The sequence below is a fragment of the Populus alba genome, chromosome 14 (genome assembly GCF_005239225.2).
Source record: "Populus alba chromosome 14, ASM523922v2, whole genome shotgun sequence".
In the NCBI taxonomy this organism is placed as follows: Eukaryota; Viridiplantae; Streptophyta; class Magnoliopsida; order Malpighiales; family Salicaceae; genus Populus; species Populus alba.
The window spans coordinates 7911619-7927809 of NC_133297.1; the positions used below are offsets into that span (position 1 = coordinate 7911619).

General features: G+C 35.4%; 2 protein-coding genes across 2 annotated transcripts; one reads left to right on the forward strand and one right to left on the reverse strand.

Annotated features, from left to right (window-relative positions):
• Window positions 1-262: 262 nt before the first annotated feature.
• Window positions 263-2321, reverse strand: LOC118041213 (AAA-ATPase At2g46620). The gene has a single exon (XM_035048447.2). It carries the CDS (start codon window positions 1949-1951, stop codon window positions 485-487), a length of 1467 nt encoding a protein of 488 aa, XP_034904338.1. The 5' UTR covers window positions 1952-2321; the 3' UTR covers window positions 263-484.
• A 7753-nt stretch (window positions 2322-10074) lies between these two features.
• Window positions 10075-12100, forward strand: LOC118041212 (uncharacterized). The gene is made up of 4 exons (XM_035048446.2): window positions 10075-10379; window positions 10479-10739; window positions 11393-11552; window positions 11747-12100. Exons 1-4 carry the CDS (start codon window positions 10155-10157, stop codon window positions 11923-11925), a joined length of 825 nt encoding a protein of 274 aa, XP_034904337.1. The 5' UTR covers window positions 10075-10154; the 3' UTR covers window positions 11926-12100.
• The last annotated feature ends 4091 nt before the right edge of the window (window positions 12101-16191 follow it).

A 16191-nucleotide genomic window follows, 5' to 3' on the forward strand; every position in this document is an offset into this window, starting at 1 on the left:
ATAAACTGCAGATTATCAAAGCTGAATACAAACCAAAACACTTCAAAGAAAACTATTAAGAGGAAAAGCAGAGAAGATGAAAGGGTGTCTGGTATATTATATCAAAATGATCTTTTTAAAATTAAATTTATATGAACATGATTAAAAAAACATAAAAAATTAATTTTAATGCGTTACCAAACCACCACTAACCGCAACTTCAACTCCTTCTATTGCTAATCTAAACGAGGGAATAATTTAAAAAGAAAAGGGGGAAAGCAAATGACACAAACAGAATCATATTCTAATTGAATTGGAACAAAAGCATCCAAACACCAGAAAAAATAGAAAAAGAAAGAAAAAACTAACTGTTCTGAGCTATGCTATATTCTTATCAACATCTGGCTTCTGCCCTGTATAAGTTCTTCATGCCCCCTTGCTGCTTATGAACGTGAAACATTGAGATGTATCGAGGCAATGAAATTGCCGACATCTCCTCGAAACGTCAAGAACCATATGATTGCCCGTCCTTACGGTCTGGTGTCATATCAAACGATTCCGATGTTTTGTTACTTTTGAATCTCAACAAGCCATACAGTTTTCTAAAATCCTTCATGGCATGGACACCTTCCTTGGAAAAAACCCCCGAGTGTTCCCCTGGATCCTCAGTTGACTTCCTTGAAGAACTGTCAGTCCACTGTCTTCTAATGTTCAAAGACCCCCTTCCATCACCGTCCGTTTGCAGAGCAGTAATAACCGATTTCAAGGCCCGACTGGGCGAATTCCTGTTCGCAAGCATAAGCTCCCCAATCTCAGCTGGGCTCAAACTTGCCCCAGTTAGAAAAATCTCCTCTACTTGAGGAAACAATTTATGATCCTTAACACCCAAGTAACTGTTCGCCAGAGTTTTGAATGCAGCAAAATCACACAAAGGGAAATGAATATGAACATCAATCCGGCCCGGTCTAAGAATAGCCGGGTCAACATGATCTTTACCGTTCATTGTAAAAACCATAACTCTTTCCTCTGCACAGCAAGCATTTAATATCCCATCCATGAAGTTCAAAACACCTGATAAGCTAACACCCGTTGATTTATCCATCAAAAACCGATCAAGGTCTTCAATCAAAATCACTGACTTGCTTGTCGTTTGTAACAATAGCGTTTTCAGATCCGAATCATCCAAAACTCTTGAAAGATCAATACCATACACATCGTAGCCAATAAAATTGGCCATAGCTGCAACAAAGCTGGATTTTCCAGTACCTGATGGACCGTACAACAAGTAGCTTCGCTTCCAGGCACGCCCCAGCCGGTGGTAGTACTGTTTGGTTTTGAGGAATGACTCAAGATCTGATTTCAACTTATTCTTGAGATCAGAATCCATCACAATTGTATCAAACGTTGAAGGATGATTGAATGGAACAGATCTCCACCGTCTGTTTTGCTCATGACTGCCAATATTTATGTAGAGATTTAAACCTTTCTTCTTCTGCTCGACCTCGTCCGATGTGATGTGGATGTGCTGCAGATAAGGACGCAGAATTCTGCGCTTATCGGCTCTCCTGACCTTCAAAACCAAGGTTCTGCAACAAGTCGTATCGCTTTTGTCGTCGTTAATCCAAGAAACTCTAGCTCCAAGGAAATAATCATCGATTACCTGGTTGGGATCGAGATGAAGGATGATATCGTTGGATTTTTTTCCGGTGAAGAGATTGGTGTAATCAGAGTCTTCCATGGAAGCCAGAGAGCTGAGATAAATTGAGACTTTGTGATAAAGCTGATTTTCTTGCATGCTCTCGTTGAATTCTGGGACTTTGAAGAATTGATAGACATGAAAACAATCTTCTATAGATCTCCACCATTTTTTGGTGATGTAAATTAGCCCAGTTTTGAATAAAAGGACACGAAGCAAAAACAGTAGACTAACAATTATGAACAAAAGTAAGAATGGGGTATAAAGAATTTCCATGGTTTGCTGCAAATTGAAGAAAATAATAATAATAATAAAAGAAGAAGATATAAACTCAAAGATGGAGTCTTGGGATTTTAATGGGAGATTTTTTCCTCTTGCAAGATTTAGAAGGAGCCATGAGTGAGGGAATCTGCAAGTGGAAGGGAGACGGAGAAATCTACAGCAAAAAACCTAGAAAGATTTGATTAAAATAGGAGATGAGAGGAGCGAAGTCTAAAACTAATTAAAGTTAAGAGACGGCGAATAGCCGGCACCAGGAAAGTGTTGCGTTGCGTTGCGTTTTGATTTCTTTTCCTTTTCTTGAGAGTGGCGATTGCCGAACCCTCTTGTGTTTCGCAGTCGTTTCTGCGATTCTTCTATCTACTTGACAGCCAGGATGTTAAATTAATTATTATTTCATAAATAATATCGTTTCTGAGGTTTTTGTCTTTTTCTATATCTTACGTTTGTTTTTAAGTTTTTAATATTTGTCTTCGAGTTATCTCGTGTTCTTCTTGTATTGTTATTTCGGCCGTAGACCGATTTTCATTTCGGGCAATTCCAAGCGGCGAAGCAGGAGTATTTAAGCCTAAATTAGTGACGAAATCCATCTCAGTAATTATGGATTCAATTTCTATTGATTTTTTTTAGCAGTAATCGCGGTTAGATGAATAAATTACTCGATTTGTTTTTCCAAACCACTTAAAGCATTATTAAAAAATAGATGTAATTTAATTGATGATATTTTAAATTTTATCTTTATATATTACCAATTTAAATTTTATAAATCTCAGGATCGTTGAAGACTTACTTCATTATTAATTTTAGAATTCATAGAATTAATCAAGATACACACAAACTAGTTTAAATATCTACATTAATATATATATAAAAATATATCTTGCATTAATTTGTGAAATTCATGGGAAACAAAACAATAACCCATCAAGGAGTTGCCTAATAATCTCAATCATCCGGTAAACAAATTTACAACGAAAAATGAATAATTGGAAGCGAGGACCAAATCTTTTCTATATGGTATACTAATGATGCTAAGAAAATCCATCAAATGTTGGATTCCTCGCTCTAGAACGCTGAATCTTGGTGAAAAATGAACAGGGAATTTCTTCACGAGCCAGTTGGCCACGGAAAGCTCATAAAATAATTCCACTGAGAATTTATTATTTACAGTTTCGTCCTCCTTCTACATTAAGGACTCTTGTAGACTTATTACATCCAAAGGAGAAGGAAAAAAAAACAGTATTCTAGTTACAAATTCAAATTCCCTCGCTTTATTCTTCCCTTTTATGAACTGGAAAGTTCAAATTACTTGGTTTTGATTACAACTGCACACGTTTTGGGCTGTGACAAATAATAGCCAAGTCGAAGAAGACAGCATATATTTTGTGAAATACCCAAAAATTGCTTTTACTTTGATCTGAGGACTGAGATATTATTCATTATCTACATGATTTCTCATCAAATAAACAGATGAGTGACAAATTCGTTTTTTGCACAAATTCTCTCCAAGTGGAAGGACCCCCAGAATTCGAATTTGGCCAGCTTACTAAGCAGCAACAGTGTTTGACGGGTTTTCATTTCTTTTCCTACTAAAATTTTGTTTGTTTGTGTATCTTACAAATGTTTTTAAGAAAAATTAAATATTTTATTTTAAATTAATTTTTTTTTTATTTTTAAATATTTTTAATGTATTTTTAAATAATTTGTTTTTAAAAAATAACAACTACTACAGTACCAAATAAGCATTTACCAGCAAACCCATGGACTGTGTGATGCTTTTCTTTTAAAACATAGTTTAGAAATGTTCTTGCCAAATTAGAACCGGTGAAAAAAATAGGAAAAAGGGTTGGTAAAAGTAGCTGTGATATTAAAAAAAAAAAAACACATTGGTCATAGTTTACTAAGTTTTAAGAAATGTCCTAATTAGTTTTAAAAATTCCTTCTGGCATAACTTTCAAACTTGACAAGCGAGTAGATAGCTTAATTCAAAATTTAAAATGCTAGCTAAATTGCCCACCATTATGGTTAACTGATTCTACCAAACCCTAATAATAACACCATATATATTATTAAAAAAATCTTAAAGAGATAAACACAACAACATCAAGAAAATTCTGTAAATATTTATGGAGTGTTGAATTTCTTACTTGATATGCTAAATTCCTAAGAACAACACCAATAAAGTTAAAGAATTAAAAAAAATTGCTGCTTTTCTTTTTCTATATTTCTAGTACAGAAATTAAATAGAGTTCAGTGAATAATAAATTATTATTTTTTTAATTAAATAGCTGTAAGCTGCATTTTAAATAAAACGCAGCCGCAGACATAAAGCTAAACAATCTCTAACAATAACCACAATCAAATGTCGATACTGAAAAATAATTTATTCATCCATTTCATAAAAACCGGGACTCACGCGTATGACGTCACAATAAGAAATCCCGCTGTCTAATTCTTTAACGGAGGAGAAAAGGAAAATTGTTTTGAAAATTACACCCAACAGGAGGAAAGAAAGACTTTACAGAAAGTTTAGTGATCAAATTAAAAGGTTAAAAGAATAAGCAATTATGCAAACACTTTCCACCTTCAAATCCCAAGCTTCTCTCCTACGGCATTTCCACAGAGCAATAAGAGATGCAGATGCTCTCCATCTGTTTGTCAAATGTCCACCTCAATTAAACCCTGCACACGGATTTTCTAAGAATCCAAAAGGTGGAGAAAATTGTGGTGTAAAGACGCAACGAGTCTCCTTCATCTCCTCTTTCTGCTGGTTCATTGTTTTTAGGTGCTCCTCTACCGATTCGTGACCCACTTCGTTCCATTTATATGTTTTTCCATGGAGGCATGTATAAAAGTTTATAAACACCTGGCTTTGGACAAATATGCAGATTATTCTATCAACACCCAAATTATTTCAAATAAAAAAAATAATAAAAAAAATAAAAATTAAATTTTTCACCAAACAAACGAGACTTTGGTAGTGCTTCAATAGCCCAAAAAAAAACGGTTTTGATCTTAAAAAGCGCTGGTGAGTGTGCTACACTCGTTAATAACATTTTTAATTTTATTAATATTTGAACATGGTTAAAAAATCAAAATATTTTTAATGAATTTGATGATGATAAAAAAACCTAGAGTGAAAAGATCCAAGGCTCTCTAGTTGCCTGATTTATTTTTTTTCATTTTAAAAGTAAACTTGTTATTTTTTTTACTGTATTTTAAAAAATAAAAATAAAAATTATTAACCCTGTTTACCAAAATGATGAATTCTTATTATGGATGTTTAAGTTATTTCACTTTGTTTAAAAAACAAAAAAAAAATACATATACCTCCTGTTATGACTAATGTGGGTTTTGAAAAGACACGAATACCTCCAAAACAAGACATTCATTTTTTATGTTTTTTTTTTTTTGGGTGGAAAGGGCGAAGATTACAATGTTCAACAGTGCTTTTCAATTGGTTAAGTATGCACGTCTTTTTGCTATTTCCATGACAGGTAAGTGTAACTGGGCTTCGTACACAAACTATTATTTAATTAATTAATTTTCGATCAACCTAAACTCATCCACGCACACAACGATCCAAGGAATATCAAAACTCAGGACCATCACGGGCTAGTGGTACAAAATCAGGCAATATTTATTTGAAGCAGCGTCTACTTTATTTATTAAAAAATAAATTTAAAATCTAACCAATTAACTATCCTAAAAAAATTAAATCTAAAAAAAAAAAAAAATTAAATCTACTTTGTTTAAGTTGCTTGGTGCTGGTAGTTTGAAGTTTCGAAACCACTCGTGGATTTAGTGGTTTTGCCTTTTCAACTAAGATTATCCTTCTATTCTTTATCGTCTGCTGTCAAGTGTTCTGATGACATGTCGTTGCAATGATGTAACCTCATAAAGGCAAGACACCTGCCTCACATACCATATGGTCCATATGCATGATGGGCAGGTGATTTCTGAAGGAAACAATTTATTGCCAATTAGTGAGATGGCATTAATAATTACTTAATTGTAATCATGCCATTTTTAAAACGCACAGAAATGTAGCCACGTGGTTCATGAGTCCACACACACACACACCAAAAAAAAAAAAAACAGCTGGCTGGTTCGCATTTCATTTTAAGATTCGCCTTAACATGTCATTTTTTCCCCTTTTTTTAGTTACACTATAACATAAACTAAAAAAAAAAAAACACTAAAAGTCAGCCACGGTTCCTACTCGGTTTTTTTTTTTTAATTGCATCTTTTGTTTTTAGTCTAATTATATAAAATTAGGGTATAAATTAAAACATAAAAAATTACTCTAAATTCATAATTTTTTTTTATTTAGTTTATTTTTTTTTCATTTTTTAAATTAGAAAAGGTAAAGAGAAAGTTATTGAAAAACAACAAAAAATAAAGAAAATAGTTTGTTTTCACAATACTAACGGTAAAAATGATCAAAATTGGTGTCAATATATTCCATGCATCAAAGGGAGTTTAATGATAATGAGTTTCCCTGTAAATATATCTGAAAAAGAAGATCGAATTTCATTTTAATTTTTTAAGTTCGGTTAATATTGGTTTTTTAAGTGATTTTGAAGTATTTTGAGGTTAGCTAGTGATTTATGAAGACTTTTATTATGTTTATTGGATTTTTTTTTTGTAAAAATGGATCAAAAATAGATTTTCAACCCCAAAAAACTCACCTTGTGATTTTTTAACCACCATATTAGTGGCTAAATTCCAAGTTAAGCATGGGAAACAACATGTCATTTGCCTTAGCACGCCACACGTCTCATGTTTCTTTCTTTCTTTTTTTCTTTAAAAACTAAAAATGGATGATATATCACTCCCCTTATAAAAACAAGCTTTCATATGGCAGGGGTTTTTTTAATGCCTTTGCATGTTTATTGGAGCTCAGCATGCAAGGACCTTAAAAAAGAGTTAAGTCGATAGTTTTAAAATTTGGCTTGCTAGATGGAGTTTAATAACAATGTTAAAAGATTCCTTGTAATTGGAATATTTCTTTTAACGTTTAAAATCTTTTTAGTCTAGCCTGCCATATGGTAGTGCGAGAAGTAGGCTAGTAATTTGCTATAAACACTTATAAATATTATCATATAAAATAACATTTGATTTCTATAAACAATACCGTTAATTTCCATTCAAATATTTGATTTCTATTCTTTTTATTACGATTCAATAACAGGTGAAATACAGTAAAAACATTTAAACAATATTTAACAGATATTCCGAAGACACTCATGAGCTTTTACCGAAACCTTCTTGCAAAGGAGACCAGTCCTTCCATTCTTCGCAAAACCCGAGAGGACACCTAATATTCAAAAAGAAGCTTGCTGCCCATACCGTGGACCGGCTGTTCTACTTAATTGCCGGCATCTCAAGAACGTTCTTGCTTTTGGTGGAAAAGGTGGCCGGTGGTCCAGCACGACTGAGTCCAGCACAAGGCCCACTCTCCTTTCCCATTTTCTTATGCCTACTGTACACCAGCTGCATCAATCAAGGACCAGATGTTAGGTAATTCGATGTTAGGTAATTCTGTAGAGATAAATCATTTTAAATTCTAGTCAGGAGGAGGAGCTTAAAATGTCCTCACCGGACTTCTGTATCAGATATTTCGTTTTTTACGGCAGCATTTATTTTTTTATTTAGTTATATATTAAAAGAATAACCTTGCGTAACTAAAAGACTGATTTCTTTCCGTGTAAGTTCTGTCAACTAAGAGTAAGTTTTACCAAATCCAGTCCTTAGACAATCAATTATTTTTTTTCTTGACTTAAAGAGGATCTGTGCCCATACGAAGACTATAACAGGCCCGGTAATCTTAGGATTTGACATGGAGTCAAAGAAAATAAGATTTCAAAGCTGTGTTTGGTTTGGGATTAAAAATTGAAGATTAAGACTCTGTTTGGCTCTGCGTTAGCTTCTGCTTTTTTCTTCAAACGCAGTAACATGGTGTTTGGTTATCTTCAGCAGCTGTGTTTTAGCCATGGAACCCACAAAAAATTGATGTTTAATTTGCGGTTTTTAGCAAGCAAGTTTTTCCTGCTTTTCTTGCACTGTTCAATGAACAGTGCAATTAACATGAACAGTATACACGGTACACTGTTCATGTGAACAGTGCAATTCTCTTGCACTGTTCACTGCACTGCGTGAACACTTCTTCTTTTTTTTTTTTAATATATTTTTTAAAAAATTAGAGTAAATTTTATACATGTTAATATTTAATCTAATTTTATTATATGCTAAAATAATTATGGAAACTATAATTTTTATTGGATGTATTTCATATGTAATGAAATTGTAGATGCTTTCATGGAATAATAAAAAATATTTTATATTAAGTAAGTATGATTTATTTTATGATGTAATAGTAATAGTTAAATTTACAATATTTAAATTAAAAATCATCAATATTAATATATATTTTTTAAAATTATTTTATAACCTCAATTTTAAAAGCATTCTTAACCAAACACATTAAACTACTTTTTTTTCAACTTCAATTTCAACCACAGTTTTAACCAAATACTTATTTTTTCAAACCAACTTCAACTAAAAGCACTTTTTATAAAACAACTTTTTCAAAATCACAACCACAACAGCTACCGTAATACCAAACACACCCTAAATTTTAAGGAGTTAAATGTTAAGTGATGAAATCTTAAAATTGTAAAAAGTGATTGCACGATAGAGTGTTAAGAATGTTTGATAGATGTGAAGAATCACATGGGTCCAATAAATATAATCCACAGTAAATATAAATAATAAACAATGCATAGTTATGGGTTCTATGCTTTATTTTAATAAAAATCAATGAGAATTCTTTTAGCACAAACCCCAAATTCCTCCCCCCACCACCAGTTTTTTACCTCACCCCTGTTAGCTTAACGCTTATCTCTCCCTACTTTAAAGATTAAAATTTGAGTATTAGAAGTAATTTCTAATACGATAGTTATTGAAAATTTATATAATTGTTAATTTTAGAGCCCGTAAAATTAGTCGAGATATACGCAAACTGACTCAGATATCCACGTTAATAATAAATAATAAAAAATTTAAAGAAACATCACTGTTAATATTAAGGATCGGTTTGATTTTATGATTTAAAAATATTTTTTTAAAAAATTAATTAATTAATTATTTTTGTTTTAAATTCATATATTTTTTTGGTATTTTTTAGATTATTTTTAATATATCAATGTTAAAAATAATTTTTAAAAAATAAAAAAATATTATTTTAATATATTTCTGAGTAATTTTTTTTTTTTTAAAGTAATAGTTATTATACTTCCAAATATCTTTTTAATCCTTTTAATCCACAACAAACACAGCATAGACTTAAGCCAAAGGCTAAGATCAAAGGGGAAATCATTGCTTTTTTTTTGCTTCTATTTAATCAGAAAACCTTTCGATTTGATAAGAAATACTTGAAATTCTTCGTGAAAGGTGGAGAGATAAAGTTTACCACCTGGTTGAAATGATCCCGTGGCTATATAGAATAAATTAAAAACGATGGAGGGAACCAAGGATTAGGTTTAGGTGTCTGTCTAAGTTCAGACCGAGCTAGAAGTAGAAGAGCTGTAATATAGACTTCAAGAATACTTGATCTTTACAGCCTTACCAAAATTAGGTTTTCGAAACACATCAATGGAGATATCAAAAGACATCAAATTACATAAGCCTACAGGCTACAAGAGAATAACCTAAGATTGTCCCTCCATAACAAAGTTTAGAAAGCAGAAGCGTTTCATTCTGGATCCGGCTGAGCCACAAGGCAAGCCCAAAACCTCGGAATATCCCCAGACGTCATAAATCACTCGAAGAACACAGCAACGATCTCCAACTCTTATTTCCCAGAGCTTGTAAATGGACCCTAGCAACGTTCTGAACCCACCCCATGAGAGAGCCTATCTTTTTATGATCTAAAATGTTGATAGATCTTGCACCTTGTCTTCATCACAGCCCAGGCCTCATTTTACAAAATGACAACACTGTTTTCAAAACTAGACTGTAACTTACAAACTGAACAGATGGATCAGAAATCATGTAGTCGTTACAGAGACGGGCCCATTTTCTTACAAACCAAAACAAATGCTTGAAAAAGTCTTGCAAATCTCAGTTCCTTATCTTTTGTTGTAGCCAGTTTATCCTCTCTTGCTCTATCTTCCTGTGCCAGGCAACAGAGGACAGCATGGCCACCACACTCGGCCTTCTAAAATTCCCAATTCTTGCTCAGAAGAATAATACTCCATTTATCCACTCAAAAATGCCTCTTCTTTCTAACTCATCAAAGTTAGATGTCTGCAAAAAGGAATCGCATGGCCCTCGTAAGCTTTTCACTGAAACCATCCAGCATCTAAGTTCATCTTCTCTTTCACCTGCATCGCTCGCATTACCTTTCTTCTTAGACACAAAGGCAAGCCCATCGACAAGCAGCTTTAGAAATCCTCTTTTGCTCTAATTTATCATTTTCTGGACTGAATTGCTGACCCTTCCTTTTTTTTGGGGACTGCAGGATGCGCTTGCTGTTGGTGGGGAGTTTGGGATATTGGAGGGAAGGTCATTTGCACTTATCCACCCCATTGTGATGGGTGGTTTATTATTCTACACTTTGTGGGCTGGATATTTGGGGTGGCAATGGAGGCGTGTTAGGACCACGCAGAATGAGATCAGTGAACTTAAAAGGCAAGTGAAACCTACCCCAGTTACTCCTGAAGGCACACCTGTGGAAGCTGCACCATCTCCTGTTCAGCTCAAAATTCAGCAACTCACTGAGGTAAGGCTACAGGCGTAAAAAACAAGAATAGTTTTAATTGTAGTGATTCAGAATTCCTTCTGTGAGTTACCATTTGAGGGAGTCATTTGAGAAGGAAAAATGCTTGAGGATTGCAATTTGCAAACCATATGACAGCTTTTTATTATTATTATTTTTTTATATGTGAATGCCATTGATACCTGATGATATGTTTGACATATCATTAAGTAATACGATTTAGATATGTTTATAGAACGAATCATGATTAGTCATCGAAGAAGGAATTGGTGTACATTTCTTCTTCCAATATTACCAGATTTAGTTTAATATAACTAAGAGATGAAATTATTTATCTCTCTTTGTTGTTTGCATATTCACATCCTATCATATAATAACAAAGATCACTTCTAAAATTGTATGGAGTACCATGGTCTCCTGGCTGGGGTGAAAATGTTTCATTATGATTCTTTTCAAATTCTTTGTAGATTTCTTAATTACACATAAATTGTTGTTAATGCTACATTGCTTGAAAGTTTTTTTTTTTGAGGAATTGCATTGCATGAATGTTGAAATGGTGTGACTTCTTGGAGGCATTTATTTTCCCAACCAATTGCATTTCTGAAGGAGTCGAGGAGAGAATATGTTTATCTAAGGCATTGATATTTCTAATACAGGAGAGGAAGGAGTTGATTAAAGGGTCTTACAGGGACAGGCACTTCAACGCGGGATCAATATTGCTAGGATTTGGAGTATTTGAAGCAATTGGTGGAGGAGTCAACACATGGTTTAGGACAGGAAAGCTATTCCCTGGACCTCATTTGTTTGCAGGAGCAGGTATAGCACCAGTGTTTAGTTTATCAAAATCCAAAATTATAACCCCAAAGGGGAAACAAGGGTTCTTGTAGGTTGACTCGCGTGTTATAGGATAAGGTTTTCTAAATTGCCGTTCAATCTAGTCATGCTGCTGGCTTTCACTTCTGAGAGACTGCCTTGATCAGCTGATCTTACTGTTTTTAATTGTGTCACAGGCATTACAGTGTTATGGGCAGCCGCCGCCGCCCTAGTCCCTGCAATGCAGAAAGGGAATGAAACGGCAAGGAACCTTCACATTGCATTGAATGCAATTAACGTTGCTCTCTTCTTGTGGCAAATCCCCACTGGAATTGACATAGTTTTTAAAGTGTTTGAATTCACTAAATGGCCTTGAATCATAGAGACCTCGAGTGTGAGCTTTATTACAAACCGGGCAGGTATATTGTCTCTATATCAGGTCACTTGTATAACCTGCACTCGAAAATTTTTCCATCCACTTCCACTGTGATTGTTTGTATCCTTGTCATTAGTATATATGATCAAGCAGAAAGAAATGCATTACCATGCAATTGATGCTCCTCGATCCGTAAGAAATAGCATTTGGAAAATGTTGTAGATTCAACGGAAATCCTACCATAACTCTTCTCATGGTATCTACTAATGTTCGGCAAAAGAATGTCATAAGTACTTGCTCAGTTCATATGCAACTGCTTTCTTCTTTTTTCTCAGGCTATGCTTTTACCATTTTTTTAAAATCAAATTACAGGAAGAGAATTTGCAATTTATTGAAATGTAGCAGTACTGTATGACAGTGAAGAATCTCTCTCTGTTGAAGGAGTTGAGAATTAGACCAAGGCAAATTTCTTCCAAGATCATTAGATTACAAGAAAATTGGTTTAGCTCATCAGCACCCATTAGTATCTGCATTTGTCCTTACCTAATGTTTTGTTCGATCTGCAAATCCAACAAATGTGTTGACACCTTCATGTGCCCTGTAAATGGTATCTGAAAAGTTCAAATGCATTTCAAGATTTCAGACACATACAACTAAGATTTTATTTCCCCTGGTGCCAATTAATTTACATAAAGGGCGCTAGCAGTTCATAGACACAGAAAGAATCTATCAGAATGAAGGTAGATAGTGGAACAGAAAATAAACCGATACGTATTAAATGCAATGAAATGTCACTGTCAAACTATTGTTTTTTAAATTAATTTTTTTAATATATTTTGAAATCTTTTTGATGTGATAATTTTAAAAATAATTTTTTAAAAATAAAAAATATTATTTTAATATATTTCAAGTAAAATATATTTTAAAAAGTAGATGTTATTCCATTTCTCCAAATACCTTTTAAATCCACTAAGAAGCTTGATTTACTGGTCTGGATACCACAATCTGTAGCTGCCATATATATATATATATATCACATCGCACCCATAAGTCAATGTAATGCATTTGAAATATTTTTGCTGTATAATTAGATTAAACGAACCCAAATATAACATTGATCGATACTTCCAGGTGAAGAGTTTTTGCCTAATATTCTATTCCAGAATCTCTCTTCTGACATATTTCATCGGTCTTCTCTTAACAACAATTTTCTTGATCTCATTTGAAGCTACTAAAATAATATTTGAAGGGGACTTGTAAAAGAAGATTCTACAACCTTTGCGATTCCTAAGTAGAGACGAAGAGATAGGGTAGATATATTCCCTGGACACCTCTGAGGTTCTTTTCCTTTCTTTTACAAAAATGGAGAACTTTGGTGTATCTTCAGTCACCGTCAACTATTGCTACCCCTCTCTATCCTCTCTCAGCTATTTTAACACCCCTAGTTATTTTGATGGAAGGGAAATCTTGAAGCGTCGTGAGGTAAACGAAGTTCGAAAAGGAAAACAAAGACGGAAAGAATCGCAATGGCTAAATGTAGCAAGCAAAGTGAAAGACGAATACATAGACAGCTACGGTACTAAAATCCCCTGGGGGATTTCAAGAATATTATTACAGTATGCTTTGTGGTTACTAACTACAAAACATATCGACAAATTCTGATTCTCCTTTTAACGATGGGAAATAGGGAGAGTGGAGTGAAGCCGCAATAAGCACAGCATGAAGATGCTCATTAGTCAATATGAGTTTGGTGGACAGCCGTTATCATGTTTGGAAAGGAACGGCTGCTATGATCCCAGCAAGAGAAGTGCAAGAAAATTGCAGAACAATGCACCAAAAAAGTCGATTATGACGATGATGTTAATTAAAAGTTTGCCGAGGTGGAAATTAATCTGTAGCCAGGCTTCGAAGGAGGGGCTGGGAGTTGAATCTCCTATAGCGGTCACTAAAAATCCAAACAATTTAAAATGGCATATGCTATTTCTTTCCGATTGGTGAACTCAAAAGCTTGCACCAAAGTGAAAGGAACATTTTCGAAAATGATGGCAGGATCCTGCTCAGTTTTTCTTCAGAATGTTAATACTAACACATGAGGTGGATTTCTATCAGTTTTGGAAAACAAGCGTCTACCTTCGGACTCGTTTTTCAATTACTTAATTCAATCCAATGATCCCCCATGAAACCAGAGAAGTCATCCCATCATGGCTGAAAAGCCAAGTTTCTATATGACTAGTTGATACCAATCTTAGATTGTGGGCGAGCCAATGTCAGCTGTATGTGCTTTCTGAATCTGATGCCTTTCCCTTATTCCTTTCATCTCTCTGTATGCAATAGAGTGCGTTCCGCATGGCCTCCCCCACCCCCCCTTTTCTTTTCTGTTTCTATGTCAAGCTAGCTTAAGGTCCATCGTTATAACACTATAAATAACAGCTCGCATGCATTAATCATCTATATTCTATACTTGTATTCATTCCTGCGTTTCTTATCTGTCAAGTTCTAAAATCCAAAAACTCTCCTCGACATGTCAAACCAACCTGCCCCGCCTCGCCCATGGTTCCGTTTGCCATCAATAGCTCGGCCAGCTGCCCCTGCTCCAACCCCAACTCCAGAGCCGCCGCCTACCCAACCCCGTCCAGCTCTTGCTCGACCTTCATTTAGGCTAAGTTCTCTGCCTCAGCCTGTGCCAACACAGCCTCAAGAACCCACTCCCGCACCACCTCCTTCTGCTGCGACAGTGCCACCGCCTGTAGCTGCTCCCCCACGACAACCATTGCCACCTGCCGCTGGTATTACTTCAGTTCCAACATCTCCAGCTGTAAAAGCTGCAGGTGGTGTCGCATCATTACCAACATCCCCAGCTCCAAGGGCACCTGCTCCTTCATCTTCAGTGCCAACTTCTCCTGTCCCAACTTCCAGAGTGTTTCCACCCACTACTTTTTCACTTCCACCTTCTCCAACCCTCAAACCATCACGTACTTCGTCTTCAGTTCCTACCTCCCCAGCTTCTACACCAGCTCGATCTGCTTCCGTCTCAACTTCTCCTTCCACCAGGCCAGCGTCAACCACATCCTCAGCGCCAAGCTCTCCTGCCCCTAAGCCAGCGACAGTCACATCCTCGGTGCCAAATTCTCCAGCCACTAAAGCTGTAACCACCAGTGCAGCTCGTGTGCCTGGCCCTACACCATCTCTAAGAATCGTCCAGCCTACAGTTCAAACCCCACCCCAGTCACCTAAGCCTAAGCCCACTGCTCCACCACCTTCTCCTCTAATACTTCCACCTTCCCGAGTAAAATCTGACGCTGATCTCCAACCCAAGATTCCATTAGTAGCAGAGCAAAAAACTGTGTTGGTTCAGAAGATTATTGACAAGCCTAAGGAGGCAGGTGATTCGCTGAGGGCCTTTGCAAACAGTCTCAGCTCTGGCATTGCTCGTCTTGCAAAGCAAGAAACTGCCAAAGATCAAACAAAGGAGAAAGATAGCGGCAAGAAGATTTCTTCAGATTCTGAGGATGGTGGCATGAGGGTAATTACAATTGCTGGTGAAAACAAAGGTGCTTTCATGGAAGTAATCCGTTCTCCCAAGAAACATTTTTTTGAAGGCAATTCTCATACTCTCCACAAGAAGGGTAATCCTAGAAGTGAAGGCAGTGATTGGGGAAGCCGGAGCAGCAGTGGTGAAGAAGACAACAGCAAGAAGAACAAGAACCACAAAGGAAGATCAATTGGGCCATCTCCTATGAGTGCATTTGTGAACAGTAATGTGCAAGGTGTTAACAACTCAATCGTTTACAATTCTTCATGCAGTCATCATGATCCTGGGGTGCATGTTGCTCACTTCATAAAACCTTCTGGTTCTGCTGGATTCCATGTCAAGGACCGTGGCAATGGCTACCAAAGTTGAAAGGGATAAAGAAAGAAACAAAAAAGTTGTGATTTTATGTCTTCATACGATATTATACTGTGAAAATAAATACAAGTAACCGAGTGATGGAAAGAAAAGGGCATGGATTCTATTCTTCATTGTTGCGTACCACTTTTTGTGGATTACAGAAGAAGTTAGTCCATTGCCCTGCCTTTGGTAGAGGCCAACCTGAAATATAAATATATATGTAATAAGTCAGCAAGTTTGCTTTGTATTGATTTGCACTTATATCTACTCGTCAGTTCCTACTGTACGACAGTTTTCCTTTATGAATTTAACAAATCATTATTTCTCTCTTGTCTTGCAATTCAAATTCATCGCAAACAAGAACATGGAGGATACTT